The 15325-nt window shown below is 53.4% G+C and overlaps 1 protein-coding gene across 1 annotated transcript in view; it reads right to left on the reverse strand.

Moving 5' to 3' along the window:
- Positions 1-1697: 1697 nt before the first annotated feature.
- FUBP3 (far upstream element binding protein 3) overlaps positions 1698-15325 on the reverse strand; it is a gene marked incomplete at its 5' end in the record, with an annotated part of 48691 nt that continues 35063 nt past the window's right edge. The window contains 8 exons of the mRNA XM_079707068.1: positions 1698-3051; positions 4100-4227; positions 5517-5588; positions 7940-8016; positions 8143-8223; positions 8546-8619; positions 9288-9448; positions 13268-13409. Coding sequence (XP_079563194.1) covers positions 3043-3051; positions 4100-4227; positions 5517-5588; positions 7940-8016; positions 8143-8223; positions 8546-8619; positions 9288-9448; positions 13268-13409 — 744 coding nt within the window. The 3' untranslated portion in view covers positions 1698-3042. The remainder of the gene's footprint in view (positions 3052-4099; positions 4228-5516; positions 5589-7939; positions 8017-8142; positions 8224-8545; positions 8620-9287; positions 9449-13267; positions 13410-15325) is intronic.

Genomic DNA, 15325 nt, shown 5'->3' on the forward strand with positions numbered 1-15325 from the left:
GACCATGCAGCTTTCTTAATGGAACACAATCGCTGAACTTGGTACATTTCAAGCGCTTCAGCCTTCCAGGACACCAGACTGCTGATGAAAACCATCTTCCGTGGGCGCCATGTTAATGAGAGGCCAAATTTCATATGCTTGCAAACTTTCCCCCAGCCTCCTGCTGGACTGCACCCCGCCTCTCCTCCCCCGTGCCTCAATAAAAGGCTGCATCAGAGAAACAGAGAGAGAGAGAGAGACAGAGAGAGAGAGAGAGAGAGAGAGAGAGAGACAGAGAGAGAGAGAGAGATTTCCATAATTTATAGTATGGGCATTTCACTGGGGACAAGCGCTAATCTGTACTCACCGATACATTTAAGAAAATGCATCCTCCTGCAAGCCTGCACCATTTATGACTCTTGGCACAAACCGCAATGCTCAGTCTTCAATTAAGGGACACCTTAGGGTTCATTATCACACAATCACTCCCTGTGAACCATGCCAAATGCTGTTTTGGCACAGCGCTTGGAAGATGAATTAGAAGGAAGCCTTCTCTGTAATGCCCTCTCTCTAATTCCCTTTCCCATCATCAGCGTTTATGCCCTCCTCTGGCTCGACCCCTCCTTCCTTCCAAGTGGCTTTTACTATTCAATTTCTCAACGTCAAACTCGATTCTCTAGAGGTGTAGTTAAAGATGCCACATCTCCTTTTTGTCTTCCGGCTCTCAACAGGCCTCGGAATGGCTGCAGATGGGCTGCTCTCCATACCCCTTTTTGGCCTAAAGGAGCCACAGATGCTTTTTTTCCCCTCCTCTTAGAGCCTGGGGTAGAGAAGAGAAAAGGGACCAGAACTGCAAACACACACACACGAGAACGAGCCATCACGAGGGTTCTAACAGGATCCTCCTAGCAGCACTGTGTCTGAATGAAGAGATGCCCCCGTGTACAGCGAGCAGCAGAGGCAGGGCACGTTCACAGTCAAGGGGAGAGCTGTGCTCAAAGCCGGCTGCTTCCGTCAACGGGCAAGGAAGCAGGAAAACAGGGAGTCGAAGGCCGATCTCCTTTGCTCCTCAATAACCCTGCAGTGCAGGGCCCACACTGTCCCCGTGTGTCCTGAAACCACAGGACCCTCCATGGTGGTTTCAACCTATGGGTAAGGACACCCCCTTTTTGTTTCCTTAATGAAAACAGTGAAACAAAGTGCAGCTCTCTCAGCAGCTCAGGGTCCCACAGCCGGTCCAGGGCTGAGAGTAAACAGCACCCACACAGGGAGGGAGCAGGCCGCGGGCCAGACCGACCACTTCGGTCCCCACTTCTCAGGCACACGTGTGGGGAGGTGTGTGGAAGGCAGAGGGTGAGCCGCGCTGACCCCCTTCAACGAATCTTCCGGCTCCACCTGGGATGGCAGCACCTCTGCGCAAGGAACCTCGTGCTTGACTTCTTGGTGTCACACCCACGTCAAGAGATGAGCAGATGTGACAGGTAAGAGGGGCTGAGGTGACCAAGGCTCTCAAGTTAAACTGTTAGATTATACAAAGCCGTGAAGATAAAATTAGCTTAACGAAGTAGCTACCAACGTAGGCTGTGCACCAGCTAGGTCGGGCCGACGTAGCGCAAGACGATCGGCCAAGAGCGGCCAGAATCCTCGCCTTTATCTCAGGGGGCAGCGGGCAGGGGCAGCGGGAGGGACAAGCAAACAGAGAGCAAACAGACTAAAAATACTTTGCCCACAAGATGTCTTGTGGGAATTTTATTATGTAGAGTGTAAAATGAATTGTCAGTCCAATAAAAACAACACTTTTTTAAAAAAAACAACATGCATAACATTTTCCAATTGCCTTTTTTAATAGTTAGACATTTCAAGCATTATAAGGAAAATAAGGAGAAAAACCCCAGACACTGTAACTTCAGTGTATCTCAAACGGAATGTCCCCCAGGTCAATTGAAAAACGCAAGAAAAAATAGCTTCAATTCCGTTTTTCTTTCCTTTAAAAATACATGTTATCTGTACAAGATACACTACAGTAAACACTGGAAATCATATTATCCCTTTTATTAAATCAAAATTATTTAATTCATATTGTGGTTAATGCTAGATTTATTTATCCACCTAGTTAATTTGACAAATATTAAGAAAATATTTAAAAGAAAAAAGCAAAAAACACCTTGGAATTAAAAAATAGTCACTACATTTTTATGCGGTTTAATGTTCCACAGTGTTAAAAGTTATATTGAATTTATTTTTAATATTAAAAATAACAGTATTTATATTTCTGAGAGAATAGAGAAAGGTTTTTTTGTTTTGTTTTTAAAACAAGCTTGGAGGTCTTAGATACACAATTGCAATCGGTAGGTAATGGAGACATGAAAAAACGTCTGCTAAACACACAAACACATTTTTATATTATTACCCCTTTAGAACTCTAGAAATTATACAAACCCTATAAAATGCCCCCTCCCGAGCCCTGTTGGACAGCAATACAATTATCTGTCTCAATTCAGAATTCACATAATTAATTACAATACATAATAGTTCAGTTTTTTAAAAAATGCAATAAAACCAGACAGCCAAGATACAAGAAATTAGAAGTAAAACATTTAATGAATTTACACATTTAAGAATATTTAAATACTGTTTAAATTTTTTTTTAAAGAATTTGTTACAAGCCACCTAAGACTTCCAAGCCACTTTCTGTTGCAACAGAAAAAACTGTAAATAAAAAGACATGCAAACAAAACAAAACAAAAACACACCATGTTGAAATGTCACTGCTCTGTGGCACATTCTGGTGCCCGAATTTGCAGGTATTGCTCCAAAAAGAATCCCAGAGCTTACACATTTGAAGTAACAAACAAAAATAACAAAACAAAAATTATCAGCAATTTTTAGTAACTGATTCTCCCGATTTTTAGAAAAATTCTGTTAATCTAAATATAGTGTTTCACAGAACAAAACAAAGGTTCTTCATCAAAAGGTTTGCACATCTAAAAACCTCTGTTACAAATAGGTTTTGCTCACAATGGTTTGTGGGGGGTGCGGGGAAGGGAGCTGCAGGCCACTGTCCTACTGTTCCTGTGGAAGGAAGCGGGAGAGCAGTTAGTCTGACGGCGAGTTCTCAAGTGCTGGCCTGGGCTCGGGGGCTGTCTGCAGGGAGGTGACAGGAGCTGACACACGTGCACGCACGCCCGCGGGCACACGCCACCCTTCCGGGCCTCGTCATGGGATCTGGCCCAGACAGAACCTCTCTTGTACAGGAGGCCCCGGGGCACCTCCTTCCACAGGGGACGCTGGGCGGGGAGAGGGGAGAGAGCGAGTGATACTTCTCCTCAGTCACCTACCACCCTGACACCTGTTCCCACCAGGCCCAGGCCCAGAGGGCCATTCTGGCCGTGAGATGAACGACTGGCCTTGGGTCCAGGGCCTGTGGTAACTGACACACTGTCCACAGGGACCTGACTGGCATCGGGTCGCCTGAAAAATGCACCTGAAATGTGACCTGCGGGAGTAGTTGGTCCTCTTCCCTGCGTTTGTTAAGAAAAGCCTTTTGGGCCTCTGATGAGACAGAGCCTCCAGGCTTCCAGGCAGGGCCTGGCCTTCAGAGGGTGCGGACCAGCCCTGCTCCTGCTGGCCCTCACTGCCGACTGTGGACGAGCGTGACAGCCTGGCCACACCACCCTTGTCAAGAACAGGCCCGGGGAGTGACCCCAATGCTAGTCTTACTCCCTAGGCACAGTGCCACACTTGCCCAGGGTCAGCTAAGTTTGGCACGCTCCTTTATAGCTGGGGGACCTGGGGTCCAGAGGAAGAACTGAGTGCCACTCAGCACTGTGCTCTGGGTCTGGATCTGAGGGAAGATCAGGCCTGTCCTGGTAGGGCTGCCCAAACAATTCTTCCACTTGGCTCAAACCTGTCCTGTCTGGGGCGAGGAGGGGGCCAGGGAGGCGGCCGCGGGGCACTCTGCAGACGGCGGCCATGCTGAGCAGTGCCGGGGCCCAAGCGGTTCCTCCACAGCCCAGGGGCCCCGTGCTCTGGCCCCGGGGTCAGGCACACACAGAAGGCTTGGGAGGGGGGTCAGGGTTGGTCTGGGAAGTCTTGGCAGTGCTGGCGATCGGCTACAGACCTGGCTGTGGGCCTGAGCTTGCCCTAATGTTTGCCCGTAGAACGCGACCTGCTGTCTGTAATACTCCGCCCAGGCCATTGTGTAGTCCGGCGGGGAGCTGGCCTGAGGAGCGGCGCTGGCAGCGTGACCTGATCGACAAAGCAAAGCACGGGTTATTGGGGGCAGGGACGCACTTGTGGGAGGCAAGGACACCATGAGCCTGGAGGGATCCCTTCCCCAAGCCTCAGGGGCGTCCGGAACAAGTGCCCGACGCTCACGCTCTCCCTCCAGACCCCTCAGCGAGCTGCACCAGGACTGGTCTGCCCGAGCACTGCTGCAGAAAGTGCGGTTATCAGCCTCTCCTCGCCCGGTCCCCGCTCCAATCCTACAAGACCTTCCTGTCTGTCTTCTCTCTCCAGAATCACATTCTCTGCATCTGTCTGCCTGTCCTGCCAGCTCCCAGTCAGTGCCCCAGGCCGGAGGGGGAGGAGGGAGGGCGAGAAAGCGGGTGCCCCAGCACGGGGGTGTGTGCACCTGCGCAGGGCATCCCGGCCCATGCGTGTCTGGGAATCTGGATGGGGGGCTCTGGGAAGACTTTCACCAGGGGCTCCAGGTGACGGTGACCTCCCTGACCCCCACTCTGGCCCCCAGAAGGGTGCTGACCTTGTAATGATCCCAAACACAGGGTGAACATTTCTTTGACGGCCTATGACCTGAGCTCTTCCAACTAGCAAGTAAGTAACACCCTTCAGACTCAAGATACGTGAGACACCTCCTTCCAACAATACCCGAACATTCTGCTTCAGCAGTTTTGGGATTCACACCAGAGACCTTAGTACTAATTTTAAATGATTCACTTAGGGTATTTTTTTGTTTGCTTTTGGTTGTTGTTACTAGGTTTCCTCCTCCTCTTTTTAAAAAGACTGGCTTAATTAAGCAAACTGGCACAGTTAGGAAAAGAGCTTACTTTGGAAGAAAAACAACTGAGCACCCGTTCCGACCCTGGACCCCCTGCTCTGAGCCTCACCGTCCCCTTCCTCTTCACCTGTCCTGAAACGGCCAGAAGGAGCCGGGCGGTGGCAAGACCGCAAGGCAGTCAGGAAACGGCTCGTGGCTGGCCTGAGTCCTAACCAAGTGGTTCTCAAGTGGACGGCCAAGGCCGGGACTGTCCCTGAGGGGAGGTGCCATGCCCTTCGGGCCCTTTGGAGTCCAGAAGAGAAGCACGAGGAGGAGGAGTGGAGGACGGCAAAGGACGACTGCGCATCTCCCCTGACAGGCACACGTGGGGAGAGGGCGGCAAAGGTAGACGCGCAGATCCGACTCACACAGGGAAAGCGGGAAAGAGAAAAAGGGGTCAGGGAACCACGGACTCTGAAGTCTACAGTCTTGGGGGCTCTGTGGCTGGGGAGCTGCTTGTTAAGAAGGCCAACGCACTCACTCTGTTTTTTGTAATAGTCTTCCCAGGCCTTGCTGTAGTCGGGCTGGCTGCTCTGCGGCTGGCTCTGCTGGCCTGGGCGAAGAACACAAAAGCAGTCAGGCCTTCGGGCTCCCGGGGCCGAGGCCCCCAGCCCGCAGGCTCCAGGCCCTGCTCTCTGCACTCACTCCCTTGCCCCTGTGGCCCGGGGTGGGGGTGGGGGAGGAGCCAGGCAGACCCCCAAGAGGGCCTCCACCTAGGCCAGCAAGGCTGGGGCTGGCAGACAGCTGCCCCGCAAGGGCGACCAGTAGGCAGGGCCTCAACTCCCTTTAGTCGGGGACCCTGGGCTGCCACGAGCAGAGCCCCCGGGGCCAGAGTGCTATCTGCGGCTCCCTGGATTGGCCTGCAAACCGACAAAGAATCCAAATGGCGCTGACCACTCCCTTTCCCTGACCCTTCTGTTCAAGGACTGATGGCTTTGCCTTTGCACGAGGAGAGGTATAGGGGACACACAGGGAAGTGTCCAGAGACTGCGCTCAAGGTGACGACAGAAGACGGGGTACACACCTGACCCCCAGCCTCGCACCTGTCCGGGGTGAGGGCGAGGATGTGTTGGGGGTCGTCCCCGCCCTCCTCTCCACATCACTGGGGGCAGAAAGGCTGGGCTGGGGGGAGCACAGCAGCAGCCTGCCCAGGGGCACGGGGGGCGGGTAGTGTTTAAAAGACTTGACCACAGCTGCAAGTCGGGACCCTCTGTCTGCCGAGGGCCGCCCCCCACCCCCCAAGTCCTTTCTTGGGTTAGAATCACAGCCTGCAGCAGGCAGGAAGGACGTGCTCAAAAACACATCTCATGGCACAATGCTTTCCCCAAGAGTTAATTTCCTCAAGGCTGAGGAGGGGCGCAGGCACGAGGACACTCGGTGTGTGTGTGGGGGACCCCTCCTCCCCGCACTGCGGCAGGATGGGACTCGGACCTGGACGCTGGCGCCAGGAGAAGGCAAGGCCTGGGCAACAGGCAGCAGGAACTGCCCCCTCAGACACGGAGACTGTGGGCAAGTGGGATTTTTCTTCTGACCAAAGCCAATTCTCCATTCCCCTGAACGAACCAAGCGACACCACAGGTGAAGGCTGGTGCACGGTGCAAGGGGCAGGCGCTAGCTGTGTTTTCTCTCGCTCAGCCCATGTGCCTTTACCAACTCCCCGCCCGCCTAGCCTGAGGAGGCAGCGGGGCGGGCTCTGTGGGAACCGCCCCCCGCACGGAGGTGGACGTGTCCCCTGCAGCTTCAACGCAAAGCCTCCCCACAGTCTAGGACTTCTCCCAGGTCCTCTGTCCTGGTCGATGGGCACTGGGGAACCCCATCTGGGTCGCCTCCCACCCTGGGGGTGCCCTCTGATGGAACAGGAGGAAACAAAACACGCCCGGGCTGCGGGATAAGTGAGCACAGTGAAATGCGGAGGGTAGAATCTGGGTGGTGTGTAGGTGTTTGTGGTGAAGTTCTTTAAGATATTCTGCACGTTTAAGGTATTTCGTAAGAAAGTATGAAAGGGCGAAGAGAGGGAACAAACACAACCATGCAATTTCAGAGCTCACAAGTACTTTAGAAATCAAATCCAAACCCTTCATTTCACAGATTGCAGAACTGGAGCCCCAGAGAAGCGGGGACATGCCTCAGGCTGCCCAGCACTGCTCCAGACGCGTGGGGGGGCTTCTCCAGCTGTGAACCTGACCAGGCGCCCCGGGGCAGGGTCTCACACCCAGCACTCTGCTCAAGGGGAAAGGGGTGGAACTCCGGGACCAGCCCCTTGTGGGCAAAGCTGCCTGGCGCTCCGAGGAGAGCCTGCAGACATGCTGAAGAGCGCTTTCCAAACACCACCAGGCTGGCCCTTCAGACGTCAAAAGAACCTAAGGTAAGGTTTTTGTTTTGTTTTTTTGTTTGGAAGGCTGTGCAAGATGGGCTCTACCAGCAGTAGAACTCAAGAATGACTCCTGAAGTGGACGTGGGGGCCGGAGAGTGGGAGGGGGTTTAATTCCAAGGAGAAGCACCTTCTCTTTACAATCAGTTTTCTTAGAGAGCAAATTCTCGAATCGTGCGCTTTCTGGACGTTCAGGAGATAGAGAGTCCCCTTCTAAGATGGTGCTGGGGAGGAGAGGGAGAAGGCCACCTTGAGGCCAGAGGAGGGGAGCAGGCGCAGCACCCATTAGGCACGGCTGCTTGAAGAGGCTGCGGCGGTGGGAGGGGCCGAGGGGCGGGAGGGGCTCAGGTCAAACCACACTCGCGGGGCCCACAGGCCTTTCGGACCCGTTTCTGGGGGACCAGAGTGACGGAAGGCTGCAGCTCTGAGAAGGACGGAGTAGGTGGGAAAGAAAGGCCTGAGAAGGTGGGCCAGGAGAGAGGCGGGCCCCGTCCCCGCCCAGCTGGAGATGCGCCTCCTCCCGAGTCACTTACTTGGAACCTGCTGTGTGGGCTGCTGCCACGCCTGGTAGGTGCTGCCCCAGCCCTGGGTCAGGAAGGCCGGAGGACCACTGCGGAGGACAAGAGGGCTCATTCCAGGGCAGGCCGCCGCCCCCCGCGCCCGCGCCCGCCCCCGGGGCAAGCACAGCGCCCTCTGCTGGAGAGGCGGCAGGGCGGAGTAAAGGCGGCCCACCCACCTCACAGGCGCGCTGTGAGGGCTTCCGTTCACTTTAGCGGCCATGTTTGGGAAGCACCCTGAGCTCCTTGGAGGAAAGGTGCTGAAAGAAAGTGGAAAACAAATAAAGACAATACAACGGCTTTTGCAAAAACGAACACCCCTCCCGCCACCCAGCCCCAGGGCGGTGAGCTCTCCTTGGGGATGCTGGCGGGACCAGAAGACCCTCCGCCCTCTGGGAAGGCTCTCGCCCAAGCACTGGTCACTGAGCAACAGACAGGCCAGAGGGACCACCAGTGAGAGAGAAGGAGAGGAGTCCTGCCCACGCCCAGAACTTGCGGCTTTCGGCTGGCACTGCCTGGAAGTAGCTGGAAAGGGAGGACCCCTTGGGGGCAGTGAGTTCTTCCAGTCAAGAAAAGACTCACTTCTGATGCGGCGCGGCAGGTGGCTGGCTGAAGGGGCCCTGTGCGAAGGCTCCGGGCGCTCCGAGACTGGCACCCTGTCAGGGCACAGAGGGAACTCTCACCTCCTGTCGGCTGCGCCCGCACCCTCTGCCCAGGCCCGCCCCGAGGCAAACCACAGCTTTCGGGGAGAGAGACAAGTGAAGTGAAGATACCCTACGGCACTCGCGCTAGCCTTCCTTGCCCACAGTGGGCTTTATCTGCAGAAACAGCTCCTGCCCCTTGAGCGACCGATAGCACCACACAGCCAATACTGGCACCGCCACAACTGCCCTGGCATGTCACCCTGGGGGTAGGGACCAACCTGCTGACTCTCCCGTCAATTCAGGCTGCCCACAGCTTCCTGCCATTCTATGGCCCCTCTGAGGTGAGCAGTGGCCAATCTGTCCTCCAACACTCCCTTTCTTTATCTGCTTTGAGGTGCCTGAAACTAAAGCCAGAGTCAATGAACGCTGCCTGCAGGGCCAACGGCTCGGGGCCTGAGCTGCGGTGGCCTGGGCGAGCTCTGCGCGTCTGGGCCTGGCCCTGGTGTCCCTGCGCCCCGACCTTCCCCCTCAGTGAAGTGGGAGGGGGCTGTTGCCCTCACATCACGTGAGGACCGAGAGCCACAGGAAGTACAAGGTTCTGGGGAGAAACAGGTGCCTTGGACATCCAAATGAAAACCCAGCTACTATCAGGCCAGGTGGGGAAAGGACCTTGTACGTACGCCAACTTTCTCATCTATGAGATGTCTGGCCAGCTCAATCTGCTGAGGAACGCCCCTGATGGTGAATATCCGCAGGTTGGGGTCCGTGTTGGGAGGGGGGTTCCGCTGAAGCTCCACGTGTGCTCCTGACTGCTGGTTTATGCTTTTGATGTTCTCACCCCCTGTGGGCAGGAGGACACAGAAGAATAAGTGGCTACAGTTCTCTCCTCCAGAGGAGGAATGGGTATTTCCTGCACACCAGTGCTCGTCCTAAGAGTAGACAAGTACTTTCCATCTATTCTTTAAAACGGCACTTGTAAGAACTAGAGCTGTCTCATTTGTGAAGCCAGACTTGTGAAGCAAAGCTGAGGCGCAATGACACCACGTGGCACCAGCTGGTCTCCATCTCAGTGTCCTATGCACTGAGAAACGGCCCAGAAACCAGGTCTGGGCCTTGGCCCACAGATTTGCACACAATGAGCTCAGCTCTGGAGAAGGCACTCCATCCTTCTCAGCGTGAGAATGGTGACCTGATGGCCCCTCCATGGCACAATGCGGGCCTTCAGCCCCGGTGTGGGCCACCACACTGCTGTCTCCCGCCCTCCACAGGTCAAACAGACGGCCACAGGCCCCAACAATACCCAGAGCCCACTCAGGCCTTTAATATCCCATCCTGTCTCTTCTCAAGTCTCTGCTTCCTCCGTGGGTGGGGGACAGGTCTAGACAGAGCGTCAGCCCGAGAATGGAGGTCACAGAGGCCTGGGTGGAGCGGGGCTAATGAAAATGTAGTTGGACTCTTTGAAAAACCTGTGAGAGTCCCAGTCTCTTAATGAAATTTGCGTAACAAAAGCTCCACCAGTGTAACAATGGTTTGATTCTTCTCTTCAAATTTCACAGAACTTACAGATCAGCTCTGCTCAATTGGGGTGGCGGAGCCAGAATTCAAGGAAAACTTCGAGCACAGAGCTTTGCAGAACTGGAAAAAGACGATGCGTATAAAATCTGATGCAGGGTACCAGGGAGCCCCAAAGGGTCAAAGCGAAGACTGAAGGCCACTCTCTGTGTCACCCCTCCCCACCCAGAGCCGAAACAAGCTGCAGTGACATTTCTCGATTCATTGTAACACGTCCACAATCCTTCAAACTCCCAACCTGCCCTCCACCGGCCCTGCTGGAAAGCCACGTCTGAACAAAAGCATCGAGGAGTAGGTAAGTAAGGGACACCAACAGCAGGCACGGCTCATCTCATCCAGAAAGCATGACAGGATTCTAGGAGGGTCAGGATGCCAAGATGGAGCCTGGGTCCGGCCACTCTTCCTGAAGGCAGTGTGAGCGGCCCTTACACCGCAGTAAGGAAACCAGGAGACCGTCGGCATTCAAGAAAGCTTGGTTCAAATGTTAGTCTGGGGAGGATGTTAGCTTGGTTTAGGGTAGTTTTAAATTTAAAAGCAAATTAAAAAAAAGAAAAGCCCAGCAGACCAAAGTGTTGCATGCATGGTTTTCTTAAAGATCTGCTGCAGTTTAAGGGAGGTGTCCCTATGTTTTCGACCTTGAGCAAACACGTGGGCTCAGGGGCAGCACCAACCAAGGCAAGAGAGTCGCAGAAAGTCTTAAGCAGCTTCACTTTGCTTCCAGGTACGTGCAAGCCCCTCCCAGCCCCACAACTACCGACCTTTCCTCAGGTCATGAATTTTACCTCCTCTGTATCATGAAAAGTAAGCAGCTTCGCTCCTAGGCAAGAGTGTCCTTAGGGAGTGCCAAAGAGCTAAGAACAGGCGGAGACCTGCCCACCGCACAGCCAGCACGTGAAGGGACCCCCACCCCACCCTCTGCCCAGACCACTCGGTCCCGGAGACAAAAGCACAGAAGGGCGAGCGTGTCTGGAACGCAGAAGCCCACGGGCCCAGACCGGCTCTCCTCCATCAGGCACTTGGGCCAGCAGCCCCAGACTCCTCCCTGAGGCCTCAGGCCCATGCTAATAAGGCGAGGAGGCACCGCAAAGCTGCACGGGGCCGGAAGGAGTTAATTTAAGTTCATCTTCCTTTAAGAGGAGGTCGCCAGCTTGGCACATGGTGGCCGTCTACAGGCTCATTCAGCAGCCTGCTCCATTCTTCCACCTGACGGGGGGCAGAAGCGACCCACCAGTGGCCCCCGGCTGGATGTGAAATCGTAAAGCAATTAATCAAACCTGCTAAAAGGCTTGGCTGACAAGAGCAGGGCTGGCCACACTATCTGTCACCATTGCTGTATTTATCATGGAAATCCAGCAGGGGCCCAGGGAGGCGCAGCGTCTGTCCAAGGGCTGCAGGGCCTGCCTGCGTGTGGCTCCCCTCACCCCGCGCCTTTCCCAAGAAACAGGAAGACCCCATACCCAGCCCCGGGGCGGGGAGTTACAGGAAGACCCCTGCTCCTGCCTACGCGAAACTTAGCCTGGCTTCCCAAGGCTGCTACCGGAGCACCAGGACGAAGCATCGGTTACTGCTACGTTCTGCTGTCTCTTCCCTCTGGGGATCGCTCAGGATGACTCTGTGGAGGACAAACTATGAGCGACTGTCCTGTGAGCCCCGAGGTTTCACTGACTAGGAGGAACCGTCACAGTGACGACAGCAAGGCTCTGCCAGGTCTAGAGAAGACACTTCCCGTGAAAACCTCGTTGACAAAACGGTTCTCAAAAAGCACAGAAAAACCTAGATCTGATTCCTGAACTCCAGGTATCAGCTGGATTTAACCTCACGGCAGCAGGCCAGCTGATGGTCTGGGCAGCACGTGTGACTTATCACAGCATTTGGGCAGCCAACAATGTCCATTAAACACCTCCCAGCACGTACACCCTGCCAGAAAATTAAAACAGACCTAGGTCGTTCCTACCACCTCTGAGAGGTTAACCACCCAAGAGACAACACAGATACAGGAGATAAACGTGTTAAAAGAGCATAGAACGCACACTGTCCAGGAGTGGGACCCAGTGCCGATTCTGGGAGGTGAATGAGGGGGACAGGAGGGATTCCAGCCCTGTGCCAGCTCGTGAGGACGCGCCACGGCAGCCTCAGCTTTCTGCTGGTGAAGACGTTCCCAAGGCAGGTTCCACGGGATGCTAGCACCCCTCCAATAGCTAAGAGATGTCTGGTGATCACAGAAACTGGGGAAACTCTAGGGAGAAAACTGTATTTATTTCTTCCATATGTTGTCAAACACATACAAAGGGAATAAATAGGCAAATACAAAACCCAATGCTGATCATGAGCTTCCCGCCAGGTCAAGGGCTTTGCTTAGAGAGCAGAGAAGCCGGGCCCACTGCTCCGGGAGCCCCAGGCCTGCTCTCAGCAGCCTTTCTTGGTCAAGGCCAGCCCAGGTGAGCCAGCAACAACGGCCTAGAAACCGGCCTGCTCTCTCCCTCGCTCTTCGCTGAAGGACAGGAAGGAGCCACATCAGCCAGTAATGAGGGTTTCTACCTAACGTCCTCTAAAATGCCTAGAAACAACTAACAGATCAATTTTTATTTCCCTCCACAGGGTGCCTGATACTCATGGTAAATATGTTGAAAAGATAAAAACCACTTTCACACGCTGTGTCAACAGAGAACAAATACCTAAATCCAGTAAGGAAAAAAGTGACGCACTCGCTTGAGGAAATTATCTTAACGGTTCCTCTAAGCTCCCCGGAGGTGAGTTAATCACCAATCCGACGATCGACAGACAGTCAAAGGCCGCTCTGAAATGTTTCAGGGTGCCTCTTCAACAACCTGAGCTGCTTCCATAGGCAGCGGGTCTTCCTGACCATCTGTTTACATGCTGTAATGAAGTAATGGCTTTGCCCCATTCATGAGAAGGCCCATGCAGAGGACGGTTCCTGCAGAAGGCAGCTGATGCCTCGGACCTGGCCCCTCAGTCAACTGCAGCAAACAGAAGGAACTTTGTGCTTCAAAGGTATTGGACGTGGCCTGTCTGCTCTCAGGTCAAACACCCGGAAGGGGAACGCCGACCTCCAGCAACCGCCTCTTACCTTTGCCTATGACGAGGCCGCACTTATCTGCTGGCACTGTGTAGGTTATCTCCTGGATGCCACCAGGGGTTCCCACGCTCCAGTCCCCGCGGCCACGGCCTCTTCCTCTGGCTACCGCCAGGCCTCCGAAGCCATCTCTTTCCTGGGAAGGAAGCAAAGCTCAGGTGACATTTCTGTCACTGCCACCAGCACTATTTTTCATCTCCGGGGAGGAGGTTAAGTGACAGGATGTAATCAACGCCACACATTAGAACCTGAGCACCTTCCCACATTTCAGATTCTGAAGTGGTCTTTACAAGTAGAATTAACACACATCACAGACGCATTCAAGAAGATGCGTGCGGATAAATCATGTGGTTACATAAACAGCACAAACACACACAACTAAAACAGGCAGTCAGATATAAATTCCTAAGTCTGAAGCCCAATGCCCTTATCCCTAGAGTTTTAATTACTGGGCCTTAATCTACAGGCATCAGGAGCTGGTTTTCTTCTCAATGCTGGGCCTACCAGAAACCAGATATTAGATGCTGAAGAGCTACGAGCTTTTGAAAGTGACACATGAGTAGCAAGGATGACTTCTGACCCTCCCCCGACAAAATTGCTACAGAGAACAATTCAGACACCGCTCTAAGAGTCAGAATACCCTGCAGTTCACCAGCAAAAAGAATAAAAGGGTTTTAAAGAAAAACTGGTTGTCTCGCTCCCCAAGACAGGGAGGAACAAGCCAGGCCCATCCGCCCATGGTCCGGGGCTGGAGAAGTCTCCCGACTTATTCTCAGTTTCCCCACCAGAGAGTGAAACCCACATCCAACACCTAAGTGAGGAAAACTCCTTTCACTCGAGGGCGACACACCTCATTCCAGCCTTCGTCCTTTGAGTCACTTTGGAGCAGCAACATTTAAAATCTTGGAAAGGTTGAGGGCGAACCCGGCCAAGCTGAGAGCCCCTTCACGGAAGGGAGAAGCTGGGCAGGCGTCCGGCACAGCCCGCTCCTGTCGGTGAAGGGTGAACTGAATGTCTACCCAGAACCGAAACCAGCACAAAGCCGAGCTCACTGGAGTGCTTTCTGCTGCACTCTGCTTTCACGAGCGACAAACGACAAGTAAACAAGGTGATTTCAGGGATTTATGTCAGAACACAAACACGTGGCCAACTTTCTGGGTACGCCACAGATTCTCAAAGACAAGCTGTCCCCTCATCATCTCACAGCCTTTGCAGTCCTGGGATCATCATCAGTTCTTACTACTAAAAAGGATGTCAGAGATGAATTAGTGACACTTCTCTGAACTTGTCTCATCCTAAGAACTGCCTGGCGCTGTGGGTGAGATCCAAGCCACCCTCTTGGATACTCTGATTCAGGAGATCTGGGGCAGGTGGTGGGGTCTATAACCCTGTAACCTCAGCAGGTGCCCCCAGATGACTTAGGGGATCATGTGGGGTGCATCACCTGGTACAAACCCCTTGGTTTGCTGCTGAAAAAACTACGCCAAGAGGAGTTCAAAGGCTCGCTGAAGGTCACACGAAAAATGGCAGAGCTGGGATGGTGATTTCTAATCTCTGGCTTCTTTCTTCAGCTCCTATTATTCTCAGACTTTTCCTACAAACCTGGGGGACATGATGTGCCAATCTGCCACTAGCTACAGTAGTTCTTCAGAGCAATTTACAACGGGGGCAGGTGTATCCTAACAGCATCACACAAGCCCGCTCACATTTCAGAGAAAGACGTGCATGGAATCAAGTGCATGAAGACAGCGTTAGGATTTTGGTAGATCATGAAGTGCCTTCTAAAGCCGAGATTAGACTTCACCTGTAGTTTTATACTAGGTACACTGAACTGTTTGAAACCTGGCAATCTGCACTGTTACATCCCACAGTTTAAACAGTCAGGAACTTTGTAAAAAAAAATCTAGATTCTGAGACAATAAAGGCAGAAGAGTAATAAGCTAGCAGGAAAACAAAAACAAAAATGAAAGCGGGAAAGAGACAGATGTAGAGAAGCCCATGGCTATAATCCTGGAGGGAGGTAACTGACAAGAGTACTGGTTTCCAAAACCG

The sequence above is a fragment of the Hyperoodon ampullatus genome (genome assembly GCF_949752795.1).
Source record: "Hyperoodon ampullatus genome assembly, chromosome: 6".
NCBI lineage: Eukaryota > Metazoa > Chordata > Mammalia > Artiodactyla > Ziphiidae > Hyperoodon > Hyperoodon ampullatus.